Here is a 19,335-nt window from a genome sequence, read left to right on the forward strand (position 1 = left end):
TATCTATGAGCGACGGAGTTTTTATTAATTTAGTTTTGTTGTGAGTAAAGATTCGTCCCGGGTCGAAACTGAACTCCTTAGAGATTTTAATTTCGTGCGGGAACGTAACTAAACATAGGCCTCTTATTTTCGTTTCCCTTTGAGTCGAAACGAAACATTTTCCTTTCGTTTAACTAGCCATCCCTGCAATGCATCAATGCAGGAGAATCATCAAATATGGTAAGTACACATGCATCTAAATACAACCCAACAAGCCACTTCTATGGCCCCACATAACACCTCCCTTTTCAAGTGATGTTATGCACACCCAATTAATAAATCAATTATATGTTTTTCAGGTGAAAAAGGGGCTATCATGGGTCCCTTGGGTTCCATTGAGGTAGAAAAATTATCAATGATAGCATTTCGTGACTCCTGCAACCAGGTCCTCTCTCCTTTCTTGATGGTGATTGTAGATGGCCCAGACGAACACTTAGTACTAAGGTTGACGTAGTTCGCAGTTAGCCCAAGATCGAGGCAGCGACTGTTGAAGTGGTTGTTAAGTTCTGCTACTCTGAACTCATCTGATAGTCTGAGATATATATTCATTTTATGTGCCACACTCGCACTCGACATTAAATATATCCACCATGTTCAAGCTTCTAGTTTCGACTTAGAGAAATGAAATTATATGTATACCTTAGATCTATACCGAAGGCCTACCTGAAGGATGTTCCAGTATGGTGCCACCTTGGCGAGGCTTTCTGTGACTTCGGAACAGGCGGTGCCCAGCAGGGACACCATGCGGCCACCGGTGGTCTTATTGAGGCTTATCGCTTCGCCGCTGCCTCCGTCCTCGCCACGACCAACACCCACACCGACACCTCGGCGACGAGTGTACAGGGCGTGGAAGAAGGCGTCCACTCCAACGCCAGGGTCGCACTGGAAAAGGAAGAGAAAAAACACGACATTTAGGATTGAGCTAGGAAAGTTCGGGAGTATTCATTTAGTTTAACATACATTGAATACATTCTCAGGGGAGTGGGGTAGTAAGTAAACGATGTACACCAGAACTAAATGACCCAAAATCTCATTTTTGCTGGAAAAATTTAGGAAACATGTATTATTAATTGATTAATCAAAATTTATAGGTAACTATGAACTGTATTAGCTTAGTTACACCAATAAACAAATCAAATTCATTGCAAAAAAGTATGTATAAATCGTATTATCTTATTTTTAATAAACTGAATAAATACCGAATTATTTTGATTTTTATTTCACTACTGTAAAAATTATTTTTATAACATTTTATGCCTTATGTATCAAAATTATGTGCTCATATTCATTCATAGCCATGATAAAGGTGCGAAAATATACCGAAACGTTGGCAAAAATTTGCATTTGAAAACCTTTGAGACCTTTACTCCAAGACGCTGAATCAACAGAAAAAATACAAAGATTACCCGCAGAAAAAAAGGAATGAAAAAGGTCCCTGAATAATCAACTTCACCATCACATCTTACCAACATTGACGATACCGCCACTTTTACGCAATTCTCTAGATCTGGAACCTTAAAAGCCGTCGCCAACCTACTGAGCCTCCACTCCAAGCTCGTCCACAAAAAGATTCCTGCCTTTGCCGACTACTCCTCGAAATTTCCCAACCACTCACGATCCTCATATTGCTATGGGCACTCAGAACTTTCTCTAACTCCTCCATTTTACCTCCTTTTCGCAGAGTACTCGTATAACCGCAACTAGAACACGCCACCTGTCGCATCCCTTTATTCTAACATCACCTACTATCCTAAAGTCTAGCTCTACAATCTAATGTCTTTACTCCAGTACTTTGCAAATGCCACGCTTTTCAAGAATAAGCTACCTAATACACACATCATATTACAATCTCCATCACCGAGCGTACTCTTATACTCCTACACTTTTCACATGAAACCAATATATCCACAAAGTAGAGTGAGGGGCCAGAATCCCTCTTCCATGGTTGCTCAATAGAAAGCTTCTCTAACAATTACGCCTGACGCCTTTGTTGTGGCTTCAATAATTGGATGACCTTTTCGTCCTAGAGTCTCATGGTAAAGAGCCTCTTAACGTCCTCATTCCCACGACAAAACTCTCTGTCAAATGTCTTCTTTATTTTCATACGTGTTCTGAAGTTACTTCGTCAATCCGTCACCATTTGCACTTTGACAGTAAATTTCTCACTTCAGTAGTTATAGGTTGGGCTTTAAAACATCAATTTTTCTACGACAAAATATGGTCTCTGTCTCAATGTTTCCCATTAAATATTATCACATTTCAGCGACTGCCTACGTTTACCCCTATGCCGTGATAAGTGAAAAAAATCCCCACTTGCATGTCGGTGTATATAATCCGTTTTTCAAGAGAAAACATTCAGGCAGTAGTAGAACCCCAACACATGTTAAACCTTCATGAAAATCGATTCCTTTCTCTAATTTCAACTTCTTCAACAACCATATAATTAAATCACTGAAGAACATGAAATGACCTATTTATAGAAAGTTTTAAGTCACACTATCACTTTACCGTGGGAATTTCCCCAAATTCTAATGCACCGGGACTAGCCGCGGTAATAACTTTTCGGAGTTACCCGCAATTCACACAAGTGCGCACGCAACGCGACTCCGTAAAGTTATCACCATGGTTAGTCTACTAGAATCAGCCGAGAGCGAACACCTCTAGTGTTCGAAGTTCGGGCTCTGCTTTCCGGCAGTGGCGCAGTGTCGTACGACTTGGACTGCTGCGCTGGTCGCATTTTATGCTCAGCAGTTCATACCACCTTGCCCGGTATAGCCCTCAAATATCCACAGAGAAGAATGACGCCTCGGTAGCTCGGACGGAGTGGACGTGTTTCGGAGCTATCTGTGAGTCAGCGACCGAGGTTTTTTTTCCCGGCGATCGAGCCCTTGATCGCCGGGAACGTGGTTTTTGCGTTCCCGGTGGAGTGCTTTGCCTTTCGGTTGAAGGCAAAAGCTTTGTTTTTTGTGGGTTCGCACCCCTGTACCAGGGGTGTGCGGACAGTGTTTCGTGTCGGTGTACGCAGAGCGAGCCGTCACAATGCCAGTTGAGAAGAAGAACACTCTCCGTGTCAACATAGAGAGTGTGAGTGAGGCGCCATCAGTCCTTGAGGTCCACCAACTGCTCGGTGGAGACCTCGGGCTGAAGACAGAGGAAATATACGGAATCAGGCTGGGTCCGGCAAGGAAGTCGATCTTCGTTAAAGTGAAGCAAGAGACTACCTTCGAAAGGATTATGGTGAAAGCGGGTGAAAAATTCCAGTTCCCGACCAAGGGCCCCCAAAGGTTCTCTTGGTGGTGCGAGTCTATTTCCGAGAGATATACATACGTTAAAGTGTGTCAACTACCCTTCGAGGTGTCACGTGAGCAAGTGGAAGCTGCATTGTCCAAATATGGAAAAATATTCGCGTATGTGGAAAATAGGTGGGCCGGCGATGGGTTACACCAGGGCACTTTGACGGGCACTAGGACCGTTAAGATGTCCCTCACTGAAAATATACCTAGTGTCATTAATATTGAAGGTGAACGCGCTGTCATTCATTACGACGGGCAAAAGTTAACGTGCTCAAGATGCGGGAGTGAAGATCATTTGAGGCTACAGTGCCCCAAAACGAAGGCGGGACCGTCATACGCTAATGCACTTAAAAATTCTGGGGGGGGGGGGAGAAGATGATAACGACGAGGAGAGGATGGACATCCCAGTAGAAGACGGGGGGGTAGTACAAGTGGCGGAGGAGACGCCCAAATCGGTTGAAAGTGGGGGCAATGTTTCGCAAAATAACGGCGAAAGTGCTGTGAGTGCAACAGAGGGGGTGGAAGTGAAGAAAAAGGAGAAAAAGAGAAAAAGGCAACGTAAGAAAAATATATCCAACGGCATAAACAACGACAGCAATGTGCTTGTTTCCTCAACCGAGACGGACACGGAAGAAGCAGTAGTGTTGGAGAGAAATGTTGTAGTGAAGGGGGGAAAACCCGATAGTAAAATTGTGGAAATCATAAGTGAAGGGGAGGGAGGAAATGTTCTAATGAATGCCTCAGGCACTGTGGTTTCGACCGAAATCATGGATTTGAGGGAGGGAGGTTGTGATGACAATATGAAAGTGCTGGAAGAAGAAAAAACGTCCTCGGCCGTTGGGGGGGTGGGAGGGGAGGGAGTGTTTTCTTCCTTTCTTACACAACCAGGTCCAAGCAGGCTGTGGTCGCAGCGAGACGACGAGGAGATGGGCTCTAGTGATAACGCGGCCCTCACCCCCTCAGAGGATGACGAAACGAATAGAACTGCAGCCGCAGTCGCGAAAAAACTATTTGGGAAGGACCTCACACAGAAAAAGAAAAAGAAGTGGAATGACAGGCTTAGAAAACGAGGCATCAGAATCCAGGGTGGTGAGCACAAAAAGGAATAAAAAAATCGTCCAATTAAAAAAAAAAAAAGATTATGGATAATAATTCCTCCAAAGTCTTTGTAAATCTAACGTTAATTAATTTAAATAGCTCTTGCTTTGCTTTGATTATAACTATGCATGTAAATTGTCAAATAACCCTTGCTTTGATAATCAGAGTTGTTTTATATGAACCATGCCGAGGGCCAGACTTTACTTTCATTCCTTACTTTATAAATTTGAACATTTTTTCTCTTGAATATTTTTCTTTAAATACCGAAGCTGTCATGCAAACGGTTTCTATTTGTTTCCCCAACATTAGAAAGAACTTTTTTCAAATAAAACAATGAGTACCTCTCCAAGTAAACGAGAGATAACGGTGGCGTCACTGAATGTGGCCAGTATTACGAATAACTTAAAAATCAATGTTATTAAGAATTTTATGTACAATGATCTAAAAGCAGACGTCATCTTCATCCAAGAATACAAAGAATCGACTGCTTGGCAGAACAAACATTACTGTATATTTGGCAATACTGATGGCTCCTCTCTAGGTACAGCAATTTTAACTAAAAAGTCTTTAGAGGTAACGAATGTGCGTCGTCATGCCTCCGGGAGGATAACTGCACTGCAAATCGGGGACACGCACTTTATTAACGTATATGCCCCTGCAGGAGGTGGGATGTGGAAGGACATGCGAGAGTTCCTGGCAAGCGAAATTCTGCCTTACGCATGCCTTTTCAAGGACAAGGCTATAATGGGGGGAGATTTCAACGCTATATATAGGAGGGAGGACAGCTCGGCAAACAATACGCAAATACGATACCCAATAAACAAGACATTTAAAATTCTAGTCAGCAATATGGACGCAATAGACACCGGTAAAAATACAGCTCAAAACAGATTACAATTTACCAGAATAGGTACACACTCGAAAACCAGAATCGACTACATATTTATATCAAAGAAACTAAAAAATGATTTAATTCAATATAGTACGACCCCTATTGCCATTTCAGATCACCACGCAATTCACATTAAAATTAAACTGGACCTTGTTACACAGAGGACATACAATAAGAAGGAACAAATTTGGCGCGTAAATACCAACTTACTAAAAGATGTAACATTCTGTAAAAAGGTTGAATATGAAATATTAAGGCTCTCAAACCACGCTCTTAGCGAAAAAGACATTTTAACCTGGTGGGAACAGATATTTAAAGCAGGTATTATAAAAAAACTTAAAAAACTAACTAGTGATTATTATAGAGAGAAAAATGAAGGAATAGCATTTTATAGAGAGGTGCTTCAACAGCTGATAGATTCAAATTGCAGGACACCCAGTGTAAATTTCGAAATTAAAGAACTAAAAAAAGAAATTTACAGACGGGAGGTGGAAAAGCTTGCCCCGAGGGAATGGGAGAGAGGGTACGATACGAGTGAATCAGAAGCTCTGACTTTGGAACAAATACGGATATTAATCAAAAATGCGAGTGGAGGTGAAGTGGGAGGGCTAGTTGACTCCGAAAAGCGGCTCGAGGAGGCGACGAGCTTTTACAGTCGACTTTATAATCAGTACGGGGTATGGGAAGACGGAGATGGGCCGCCTATCCCCCCCCTCCCCAAGCTCAACCCCGAAAACACGAAGAGCTTCGAGGCAACGATCACAGTAAACGAAATAGACGATGTGAAGCTAAAGCTAAAAAAGGGAAAGGCTCCAGGGGAGGACGGTCTGCCTAATGAGTTCTATCTCACATTTTGGGAACAAATGAAACCTATTCTATGTGCAGTCTTTAACGCCATCTTAAAAAATGGGGAAATGTGTGAGCGGATGAAAAATGCATTAATCACACTGGTTCCCAAAAAGAGAAACGCGAAGCACCTTACTGAATTTCGGCCAATCTCTCTGTTAAATACAGACTATAAGATATTAGCCCATATTGTCGTCCAAAAAATGACCATGATAATGAATGGCGCAGGCCTAGAGAATCAGTTTGGAGTGGGAGAAGGGAAATCCTCAATTGACGCTTGTATTTTAATACGGGACATTGTTCTAAGTAGCATGCCAGAAGAGGAAAACTCACTATATATTTTAACTATTGACCTAGAAAAGGCTTTTGACAACATCAGAACAGAATGGATTTTTAAGATTATGAGAGAAAAACATTTTCCAGAAGGAATTATAAGCATGATTAAAACGCTTTATCATGAGATTACATCTCAAATTAAAATAGGGAACAAATTATCCGATCATTTTATGATTAAAAACTCAGTCCGGCAGGGGTGTCCGTTGTCTATGTTGCTGTTTTCTTTGGCAATGGAGCCACTTATAATAGACTTGAAACACAGCATCGGAATCAGGAGGTGTGGAAAAAGTTACGCATCCTGTATATATGCCGATGATATCACTGTCTTTGTAAAAAATAATTTAGAACTAGACAGAATAAGTGGAATAATGGGAAAATACACCTCAATAGGCATGAGAATTAACATGTCCAAATCCGCTCTCATCCATGTTAAAGGGATAGAGTTTTCTGATACAAAAGGTTGGAACAAAGTCGATGGCCAAAATATATTAGGGCTATGGTGGGAGAAAGACCTTGCCGCCACCATTAATAAAAATTGGGACATGGCAACCGCAAAAATTCGGAAAACCATATTTGGCTATGCGGAATACAACACGCAGATTACATCAAAAATAAAACTACTCAACGAAGTTCTATTCCCAAACCTATGGTATGTGGCTCACGTCTGGCCAATGCCTGAAAGAGTAAACGCTAGCGTTATAAAGATGACGAACAAATTTATTTGGAGCGGCTTCCTTCAAAAAGTTGCAAGGAAAAGGCTATACGCGCCCCCAAAACTGGGTGGTCTAAACCTAATCAACACAGCAATAAAGGCACGGATAATAGCTATTAAAAATATCGCTAAGATCTTACACGCAGATGATAACGAAAGAAAACGTTTATTGGTTAACTCCATGGAAAAAACAAGGGGGCTGAGGTACTTTAAGAAAATCGTGCACGAAGCAAATAATTTCGGGAACAAATATGCATTTAACAATACTCTGCAGTCCACTAAACAAATATACGAGCGCGTGCTAAAGGAGGAGCTGGAAGCGACTCCTTACACAAGGTCAAGCAGAACCTGGGAAAATTACTCCAGGCTGGGAAGTGGTGCGAGGGAGGCGGGCATAATGTTCAGCATATGTTCGGACTGCCTGGTGACTAATGCCATGAGGAAGAGACTAGGTCTACGAGCAGAGGACGAGTGTCCGGATTGTGGGAGGCATGACGACATACCGCACACTGTTCTTGGTTGTCAAGAAAAGCACGATGTATTTTGGCAAACGTTGAAAAACATATATAAAGAATTCGATGCTTTCGGCACGGGAAGAATTAACGATGAGGATCTATTAAAATTGAATTTCCAACTCTTCCCATGCACGAAGAAAAAGATTTTAACTGAACTTGTGGCTGCTTATGTTTTTAGCAAACACTATAGAGGAGACATCAGGTATAGTTTAATTGAAAAAGTGAGATTTCTAAACAAAACTGTAAATATTACAAAGGAACAGAAGGAGTGGTTGCAAAATGTTTTTTAATTAAAAAAAAAAGTAAGTGATCTCTGCTTTGGCTCATTTCTCTCTTTCTTTTTCTTATTATATAGTGCTGCCTATGTATATCTTCACTCTCTTTTTTATATAAATATTTATAAAAATGCATGTATAAAGGTGTGCCATATAACTATTCTAAATATTTGTATAACTGTAAGTGATTTTAAAGCATATTTAAAAAAATATGTAAATATGTAAATTTTTATATATTGTACTGTGCCAAAGTAAGCAATAAATGCTTTTTAAACGTAGCTTAACTAGCTGAAGCACTCGGCCGGAAATCGAGGGATTTGGGTTCGAATCTCGGTCAAGGCAAATGATTCTTCTTCTGTAGAATTTCTCAAATTTCTATTCTCCATTCTCATATTCAATTCTCCAAATGTCTATCAGCCTACATCGTGAGCTGATGATATTGCCAGAGGTGAGAATTAAAAGCATTTTACTTCGGTGTTCAGAATATTTTGTATAGTAGAAAGTGGAACGAGTGGGCACCTGAGGTAGTAATCTTAACAGTGGAGGAGATAAGGATGAAAACAATGGAGGTAATGTACTATTTTACTATTTGGCGGCCTGAAAGCTGGAGAGGAATTCCAAATTTTTTAAGTTGGCCCACAATGTGAGAAAATAGGAGAGAAACAATCTAAGTGGGATGCGACAAACGGATCTGGCGATTATGAATGCGTCATCGAGGTCTATGTAGATATTATAGCTATTAGATAGCCCCAAGGAAAATATACCCCTTAGTAGGTTTTAGGAAAATATGGGATCACTATATAAGATGCGTAAAGGAACTGAGAACTACGGAAATAGGTGCCACACATAATATGAATATTGGAGATTTTTTCATGAATATGCTATGGATAAGCATATCTGAATATCATAAGTTCAGGATATATTCAATGAAGACCTACAGGAATGGATCACTTGAGTCTGGATATCTATAACTCCGATATTCATTAACGGTACGATTAAATGAACGATATACGGCCGTTTTACAGTTGAAAGAAATTAATTCCCCAAGGCCATATTCTTTACTCGAAGAAAAAGGGGGAACGGGAAGGAGAAGGATAATGAGGCACCCTATTGATATCTTTTCTAAATTACCAAACCCCCTTATTCGCCCAGTGAAGAGTACGGCCCTGGGGAAGTCATCCCTTTCAATCATTAACGGATTGATTGAAGAGTGAGATTCCTTGAGCGAATGCAATCACGGGAAGGCTAAGATAATGAATGGTCATATTTTAAACGGAAAATATACCAAGAATACCTATTCCTTGAGTTAGGATCAGTACTAAATGTTGAAAGGGAAAGAGATTAGCAAAAGGAAAACATCCGCGAAAAACTCTCATTCCTGAAAAAGAGAAAAAAATTGTTCGAGATCAAGGGATAGAATTCCAAGGAGTAATCAACAAGTCAAAGAATTGATTTGTGAGGGTACACTGATGAGGGGTTGGCATGGAGGATACACAGCAAACATCTGATGGGTCTTCAAAATTTATTTAGCTAGAGGAATTGAACTTGGAACACCCTTACGCAATCATTGAAGGAAAATCGTTTCTTTTTAGTGATGAGGGGGATCTTCTTTTGAAAGATGAATAGATGATGATTAAAAGTAAACATTTTCTCACAGTAAACGTTACCTGCCCTAAAGCTAGCTGTTACACATTAATAGGATCCCCATATAATGGCTCATTTAATGAAAGAACCACGCACTCATTGAAAAACATGATATGATTGGTAGAAGTAACCTTAATTACCCATCAATAAACGTAAATAATGAGTCAAATCGCGGTAGAAAACAGATAAGCAACACCATGGAGAGAAGGAAAGTGAATCATTGATAAGAAAGGCAAAACTTAGATAAGAAAAACGAGAAGCGATATCGGCAGTAGAGATGCACAATTATTCTCCGAGAATCCTAATGGTAAAGTTGGAATACTATAACGCAAAATATTTTTGGTGGTGAAAGGTCAATGACCATTTAAATCTTCACCTTATCCCCATTATATCATCAGAGTCCTATCATGAAGATAATTTCGGGGTTGATCTTTCGCAGGTAAGCTCGATGGCTTTAGCATCGATAATATCTGCTTTCCAGATTATTTTGATAGCTTAGAGTAGAAAACACATTACTGTGGTTTTAGCAGGTTGAAACAAACTTTTGGCAGTAGCAAAAGTCATAAGGCAATAGTCTAACACCCCCACTTGAGGTTAGATCTTTATGAAAAATTAATTGCCCCTACATTTCGATAGATATTAAATGAAAAAGATATCTCTATAAAACAAATTGGCTCCGATTTCTTCTAAATGAAGATCTGAGGTCAAAAGTTTTCTTATTTTCAACGAAAAGTCATGTAAGCCTTTTTAAATCGTTTGATTTAACAGCATATAATTTTTCCATCTGGTTCTAAAGCACGAACGAAATGACACAGCACCCACTTCGTAATCATTCATAACAGTTACTGTATTGGTAGATTCACTTTATTTTCTGGCGAGAAAAAACATTTTTGCTACAATAGTATTCTTAATTCTTTTTTAATAAGCAATTATTTTTGAAGGAATCGATTTTTAGCAATGAGAAATGTATTGTACTCGCATTTTCATGCTAATGAAGCATTGCTATTGCCGCTGTGTCAGGAAAAATGTGATTTTATAATATTTATTTTACAATATGTCACTCACCACCATGGCCACTCAGGCCACCATGTCCATTCGCATACGCAAATGGGTATAATAAATGCTTATCCACTATTAAGCGATAATTTTCCTCTGAAGTTATACCAACTGAGTTCTGACGTTCAAACACTTTTTATGGCGGCTTCATGATTCTCAGTAACGCAACGCTGAACCATTATAATCCCTTGGGAACCTTTACAAAGCATATGAAATTGTTTCAGGCTTGACGAGGTGGTTATGCTATACATCCATGATAAAATACAACTGTTTAAATAACCATTTGTTGCTTATATTTTATCTTTACAAAGCAGTTGGAATTATTCACTCCGTATTTACAGTTTTTAAGTCGCTGAAAATAGTTTAAACTGACATTGTTAAATTACAGCAAATGTAGCATTGGGGTTCTATCAGGAATTGTAGAGTGGGTGAATGCAGTGGAATAAACTACATTGAGGAGTGGAATCGTCTCTTGAAACTCTCGAGTTGGAAAGTGTCACGGGACGACGCCATCAAACGAGTCCGTAGGAAGCAGCGCTATGTACACGAGCGAACGTCTTCATCTCTTTCGCCCACTTGTAACGACCTTCATCCTTAGAATTCCCGTAATTGAAATCTTTTCGGACTTCCCCCATTCCGGTTTCCCATCTCAATTTCCCAGCGCCTCATCGAAGATGCGGAAAGAGTTAGCTCTCATTTCCCTCGCTCAAAGATTGGATGCAACCCTTCGTCTCCGCGTCAATGACCTTGTTGGAACGGATTGCCTTTAATCGAGAGTCGGGAAAGGTTGAAAACTACTCTTTTTCCCCCCCGTTCACTCCGTCAGGCCTACAGGCAAGGTGTCTGAAAGTCAGCTGATACGAAAATTGAGTGGAGAGCTGCAACAAACCAATCTTAGGATTGTTAACCAGTTATAATGACCAGAAACCATGTCCCATTTGAACATTATGGTATTGCGAGGTAGCAAAAGATTAGAGGATAAAATGATAGAACTGTAGAAATTGTTTTCTGAAAAATATGTTATCTCTTGTAGTTCCCAAAATTTTTGGGGCTCTTCAATATTATGGATTTCCGAAAAAACTAAAATGCGTTTGTCAATTGAGTTTAAGGATTGAAGAAGACATATTCTGTAAATATTTAGACTTATTATACGGATATAATTGTTAAAAAACTATTTCAATTCCCCCATTTGAGGACAATGTCCCCTCCACCCAGTGACTTCATCCGTTTCCTCTGGCTGGCATCTCAATTTGCCCCTGCCTGAATCTCACTCCTCCGTTTCTGAGCGATTTCCTCCCCCTCCCCCTGCCCAACCAGTGTTCAGACGTCGTTAGTCACGGACGGGAGAATTTCGACAGCCCCACTTCCCCTATCATCCCTCGAGCGTTTCCAAGGGGTAATTCCTACCCGTCCATCCCAGAAACGTTGACGATTTCTCTCCCTCTCCAGGATTGCGAGGATAATCAGTCGGCAAATCGGCCAAATATCCCTGCGAGCCAAATTAGCAAAACAACTTCATATTCATTTGTCAACGGTTGTGGGTTAACATCAGCTATGATGTGAGCCATCTGTTTTAGCTGGACTAGAATACAACGAACGGAATACCGCTAAATCCACCTCACACTTATTTTACTTATTTCACGGCCGAAAATATTAATTTTTTAAATCTCCTTTAATTTCTCGAAAAGAAAAATAACCTCAAAATTTGATATTTTGTCACTGGCGTATTTACTTATTCTTACTCCTTGAGGAAGGCAGGTTAAAGTCCTCGCCTGCCGGACAAGAGGCCACGGATATGAGTCCCGCCTCAACAGGTTGCCCCATTCCAGATTATGGTTATTCGTGCACGTATAATTGTTTAAAAACACCGATGTAAACGGCAAATGTGCTGTTTTCGGTGGTATAAGAATAGATAAATTACTGACGTCAAATGTGGACAAATATATACGGAATTTCTAAACCCTCGTTTTTATTCCATTTTCAACCTTCCGGGGTTCTTTCCTCACTGAATTATAAAATGATATATCGCGCTTAAATCAAAGAGTAAACTACTATTTTGTAGACCACCCTACCCATCTCTAGCACTACCATATGTATACACTAACATAATATACCTGTGAGAGAGAACCATTGTGTACCTTTACCTGATACTATTGATATTCCCGTTGAGATTCGTTGAAAGATCATAGTTATGTAATGAGTGAAGCAGATAGTGACCGTACATAGTGCTTAGGCAGCCAGATGCAGGTTACAAAAATCATGGTTAATACGTCAACCTCCAAATTAATTTATTTTAAAAGAAATTAGGACCCAACTTTGATATTGATAGGAAGTCGCAAAGGGTAATCAGAAAAGAGGTTTAGGTGAGAAGAATTGAGAATATAAATCGGGCCGAAAAATCATTAAACGAGTAATAACAAAGTAAGGGAGGAGAAGATCGACCTTTCTGCAATACGCCATAGAATACACGAAGCACTAGTCGCACGCTGACACAATAAATAACAGCAACAAAGTGAAAATTAAAAGGAAAAGTCCCGCGAGGGATAAAAAAGCAAAAAAGACGAGCATTTAAGGTATATTATTTGATAAATTTCAGGAGTTAAATTGCGCTGGTCCAATGGAAGTGAGTGTCAGCTCGAAGCAATGAAAGTTGTCAATCGTTACAGTTACAAGGCATGTACGTTCACCAAGACGTTTTCAGTGATTCATTTTTTTCCATTTTAATGTAATGATAACAGTGATGGTTTTTAAATCACACAAAAGTAAAAATGTACACTAATGATTTCGAACGGTTTATACATAATTGCAATGCTGTTACTTTTAAAATTGATGTCATCGATTTGCATATAAATTCATTTTATGAAATAAAGGTAAATATCTGAATAGTGTAGACCTGTCGTCGAAAGTAGGGCTCCGTATCTTGAGTTCCGCGAAGTCGGAAATTCGAACACCCTAATCCCAAGCATACCACCATCGAGAATCGGAGTTTTCCCTTTGAAACCCATAAGCGGATCACGTGACATACTCCGGTCCCACTACGAATCGACCTATTGCTCTAACCATTCGCTTCCGGGAATCCTCTTTGCAGTCTCCGGAACGGAGAAAGAGAGGACTGGGATTGATTTTTTTGCGGTCATCCGACGACATCCCCGCATCCTGCAAAAAAAGGAGAAGATAAAGCCCCACCATAGGGCTTGCATGCAGCCGGCCGTCATTTGAATCCGAAGGTTCTCTCCCCATTCCGAAAGAGACACCGCCACTGCCTTGAGGGAATAGGAGTCGGGGTGCTGATGGAAAAAATGCCTCGACACACAACGAAAGCTATTATATTTTTTCCTAAAAACAGCAGAATGATAGCCAATTTTCGAGGTTGGATGATGGCGTAAGCAGCAGTTTTAATTAAAGTATTCTACCGGTTACGGTAGGTTTTCAAGGAGCATTTTGAGAATTATCTCTCTTCCCTCTGAAATTGGCCTTCCCTTTTCATTATTTGGCCGAATCCTATTATATTCCATCTCTATATACTGGTCTCTTAATGTTCCTGCGTTTCCTCCCAGAAATTCTTTCCTCTTAACCCTTCCTGCTTCGTCTTGACATCCCTTTCCCTCTCAGTACTCTCTACGCCCAAACCCTCTGCCTTCCCGAGATCACATCTAGACTTTTTCTCTACCCGCCCAGCATGCTTTTGTTTCATTTTAATCGCAATCAATATTTATTTGCATTTTCATTAGAAAAAAATAACCAACGTATTCCGATGCTCCTCTTTCACTCCATCCGTTTCACCTTCTCCATTCTCCTCCATACTATCATCTTGTACGACTCCACGCTTTGCTAATTTGGTTATGTCCAAAGGAATTTTATTTCCATGATCAATTTTTTTTATAATTGACAATGGCGTCAACAAACTTTGGTATTATGTAATTATACATGTTGCGAAGGACATGAACACCAACAAGTATGAGGAAAAGGCGTAAAGAGAACCAAAACAATACACCCCTATCTGGTAAAGATTTGAGATCCACACAGGGTGAGAGATTGTTATAAAACACATCACCAATGTTGGTATATGCAATACTTAAAATACAATCATACGCGCATATAACGTTAATGTTTTGCTAATTAGGTTTAACTCAACGTATATGATTATCAAAAGAAATTTTTAGGATAAATTGACCGCCTAACATTCAAAAAGTAAAACAATTAAGGAAAAATTGGGTTTTATTGAAATCGTAATGAATATTTCTAAACATTTTCTTTCGAATAAAATCATCATGCATATCACATTGGCTGGAAACTAGAGTGGTTTTTAGCAAAAGAATATCGTTCAATTAAGGAGAGAATTTCCCCAGAGTTACAGCACTCCAGAATTTTACATCAGTTATATTTTCGAAGGAATAATGATAGAAGGATATCACCTTAAGGATTTGCCTCCCAGAGGGCAGTAAAATGCCGCTCTCGCTTAATTAATCGGGCCGTAAAACTATAGTAATGATATGCAATTTTCACGGTACATAAGGTTAAATATTGTAAACACTTACTTGCATCTTAAGCAAACTACTAGAAGAGAGTAAGATAAAATTTGAACATGGGATACAGTATAATATTGAGGAGTCCTCTCTATACATCCTTGAAATTTCAAGATAATAGTCTCAGCTATCAACTGGTTACATCCCACAAAATCGCCAATCGATCCACTTATCCACGATCCACAATAACAGTGCTTTTAACTGTCTGTCGGTATCGCAAACATAAGTAATTGTTGAGAAAACAGATGAAGTAGACTTTAATATGGCAAGAAAAACTGGCCTGTGTCGATTGTATGGAACCAAAACTGAAATATGAAAAAATTATATTGTGGCCGTCAATTGATGAACGACTGATATTGGAGACAGAGCGGGAAGGGATGTTGAGGCATTCGGTATCTGACAACAAAAGAGAAGAAGGAGGTTGCCATCTCCACGAAAGGTCCGGTCCATCGAGCATCCGTCGAATCGTGAGACTCGTTACGCTGACTGAGGGAAACTGAGTTCGAGTTATGCGGTTTTGTACACCACAATCGGGAGACCAGCAGGACCGAATATCACAATGGGAGATGATTGAATGCCACCGCCGATCCAATGTAGAGTTAGAGTGGGCTTCGTGCTCCACCAGAATACAAAGCTGATGGAATGCCTCATAGTAGAATTAGCTTCGCGTAGGAAGTTGTAAGAAAGTCCCGTACGAGTTTAAACAGTGGTGAGCCAGATATCACATTTTCTCCGGGAATAAACTAATTACTCTAAAGGTTTAGCCTTCATATCAACTTCAATTCGTTGATCCGATTGCGTAAAATTTATCATCTCACTAAACTGTATCAACGAACGGATAAAATCTAGACTATTATATCACTCCCAGAAAAGAACACTTGAAATCCGTCTAACATTTCTAATTGTTTACAAATATTGCAATATAACGTTCTGGCTCTGTTCAAGTCCCTTCAAGTGCTTTTCCCAGTCATATTTCAGCAACGTTTTACTAAAATTACAAAGACATCTCAGAAAACAGTTTCATTGAAATATGTTTGTTGACGTGATCTCTATAAGGAGATATTGTAACATTACTTGCCATATTTTAGACGAAAACACTGGAATAACAAAGCTTAGAGGCAATGATCTCACAGTAAGAAAATGATTCCCACTGGTGGTGAAGCAATATTAACTACATGGAATAAAGATAAAAAAAGGGTTATAAATATCATAAAGTTAGAGTATTTTAGGCAGCAAAATATCTTCTCATTTAAACCTTTCGATTTATTGTTTTCTTACATTTATACGAGTAAAGGGTAACAAACTTGCAATAAGCATAATTTAACACCATATTCTCATGCTTTAGAAACCTGTAAACAAAGAAACAATTAAATCCGGATCCAGAGTACCATATATATACGTTAAGTTATAGCGAAAAGGACATTGCTCACGATAGATACAAGATTTCTTGAATTTTATTTTTCTTTAGGACAAGACGGTTAGCTCTGATGCCTCAATTGTGGAAATAAAAAATGGACTGCCACGGCCGCAACGTTTAAGATCTCGCCACAGGTACAAATCAGTTTACTGTGCTGGTTTGCGGGAATCGGAAAATACGAAGCAGTGACCAACTCCATCACATCTGATTTTCACCCGCAAAGAGAACTTGAACGTTACTGCCGTGGGAGTCTATCTCTGACTTTTCATAACTGATTTTATCTTCTACCTATAAGTACAGATACATTTATTACAATCGCACTGTATATGCTAGAATACAGGGTGTTTCAGGAGCTGCAATGCTTTAGGAGATTTTAGAGGAGACAATTTTAAACATTTTTTGTCGATAAACATGGGGTCGCAACTCCTTAGTTACTGAACTATGGAAACGCATACATTTTTTTGATGCACTTTGCAGTTATCATGAAAATGGTTTTTCTTGGGTATCCAGCAGTTTCGACATTTCAAATAGAATTCTGGATATTTAAGGATATAAAATAAGTAAGGTTGGAGGAAAACGTGTAATTACAATAATATGAAACAATTCTCTCAAAATGGGCTAGAATGCGCAATCGTATTTCTGATATTCCCTCAAAGCTCTCGTTCAATTAAGCTCAAGTATTAATTGTTTCCAACAGTTATAATTATTTTTTCTCCTTTTTCTTGACCTTATTTTAATATATAAAATGATGTTTCCTGGAGTTTAGGTCAATAAATTAAAAGTTAGCAGCCAATGTTTCGTTTTATTTTAAAAACATCTTCAGGGCTATGTTAGAAAAAAAAATGTGAAACAATATAAAATGCAGAGAATTAGGCAATATACAATATATATACATAAAAAAGGAGCAATCGTGTTTTTTTTTATAAACAATATAATTTATAGAAATATATATATAAACATATATATATATGAACAGAATAGATTATACAAAAACTTTTGACATACCTCTAAACTTTGAATACATTTATTGATATTTGGTTTCTACGGTATTGCCACAACCTAGGTTACCATTAATTTTGATGTTATTATATTATTATGTTATTAATTTTGATTATTGACCTAAACTCCAGGAAACATCATTTTATATAACAGTTATAATCGCACATCTTCACAAATTTGCTTAAAATTGTCTCCCCGAACACCTACTGAAGTATTGAAGATTCCTCCTAAATCACCATGTATTCCTTGCCACCGCCCCAAGTTACTTTACGTCACCTTAACCCTTCCGTAACTGAGCGGGGTAACTTAGTTACCCCAAATTATGTTAACGTCGTATAATTTATTTATTTTTTATTTTGTCCCTTTGATATTTTTGTATTTGAGCTCATCCGCATTGTATTTATTTAGGCGACGAATCATTTTATAGCATTAAAATTGTTTTTGAAAACTTCAATTTTCATTGGGTGGGTAACTGAGTTACCCCGCACAGCAGGAATTGTCTGTCATATTAGTGCAGAGATAAAATTGAATGCAATACATTTTATGATATTATAACAACAATAATGCTACTATTCCACATGATGGCACATTTTGTACTTTTTTTAAAGCATGTTAGTCCATGTACACTTACAACAGCAAAGTATGAAAGGTTCATGATATTTCGCATAAAATCAATGTAAAAACTTGAATGTAGCCAACGATGTAACTATTTATAAATCATAGATAACAAGATACCATGCCACTAAAAAAGAGTCACGGCGTTGAATTACGGGAAAGACTAAAATTCAACATATAATTTATGAATTATAAATAGGGTACCTGAGATACCCCACACTGTCATTCGCGTAAGTTTTCTAGGCACAGTCACGGAAAGGTTAAAAATCACTTTCTCCTATCTAGTCCAACAGTCATTCCTCCTCAGGCTAACTTTCTACGAATGGCCGCGAGAGCAGATATTATGCGTAAAAGAAAAAAGTAAACGGCGCGAAAATGGAAAACCAATTTTCGGCAGCAATCGAGACTAACGCATAAGACTTCTAATCTCTTTCTCTCTTTGCAGTGTCAAAAACGTTCGCCCTACTCTATGGACTTCTAACCGTGAGTGGTACTCACTGAGGTCAAGTTTCGACTGGGCATAATTTGGGCCACGGCGAATAGAAAAGAGCACTTAAGTATGGAGCTCTCACAAATAGCAGGCGAAAAAATTTCGCTATCGTTGAAGGTTGAGTGGGAAAAAATTGCGTTTAAGTAAATTTTCATCCATACGCATGCAAAAATCGATATTTATGAAACCTGGATGGTTCAACCATCTCAATGAAAATGACGTATTCGAACAACTTTACATTTTTCCGTATTGTTTTTAATTAAACAACTTTTATCATTTAAATCACCGATAGTATATTAAGTCGACACGGACATTCGCCACTCAACCAAACGATTAATTTAACCTAATCCTCCTTATTGTCATAACCATTGCTACAAATCCCCCAGCGGACGACCCTGGTTTGTACTGTCGCTGTGTGAAGTAAGTAAAAGAGACATATATCGCTGAAATGAATAAATGACAATTGAAAGCGATAATAAGCATAAACTATGAAAGGAAACATTAACAAGGAAGCATTTATTTCCTGAAACAATATTAATAGCGACAAAAATTACAAATATATATTTTAAAAAGTAATTTTAC

General features: G+C 38.8%; 2 protein-coding genes across 2 annotated transcripts in view; both read right to left on the reverse strand.

Annotated features, from left to right (window-relative positions):
• LOC124158187 (gamma-aminobutyric acid type B receptor subunit 2-like) overlaps nucleotides 1–884 on the reverse strand; it is a 172,229-nt gene extending 171,345 nt beyond the window's left edge. Inside the window, exon 1 of the mRNA XM_046533375.1 lies at nucleotides 703–884. Within this exon, the coding sequence (XP_046389331.1) occupies nucleotides 703–783 (81 nt within the window). The 5' untranslated portion in view covers nucleotides 784–884. The remainder of the gene's footprint in view (nucleotides 1–702) is intronic.
• The window catches only part of LOC124158188, a 225,891-nt gene continuing 207,365 nt past the window's right edge, over nucleotides 810–19,335 (reverse strand). Inside the window, exon 4 of the mRNA XM_046533376.1 lies at nucleotides 810–921. Within this exon, the coding sequence (XP_046389332.1) occupies nucleotides 810–921 (112 nt within the window). The remainder of the gene's footprint in view (nucleotides 922–19,335) is intronic.

The sequence above is a fragment of the Ischnura elegans genome, chromosome 4 (genome assembly GCF_921293095.1).
Source record: "Ischnura elegans chromosome 4, ioIscEleg1.1, whole genome shotgun sequence".
NCBI classification, from domain to species: domain Eukaryota; kingdom Metazoa; phylum Arthropoda; class Insecta; order Odonata; family Coenagrionidae; genus Ischnura; species Ischnura elegans.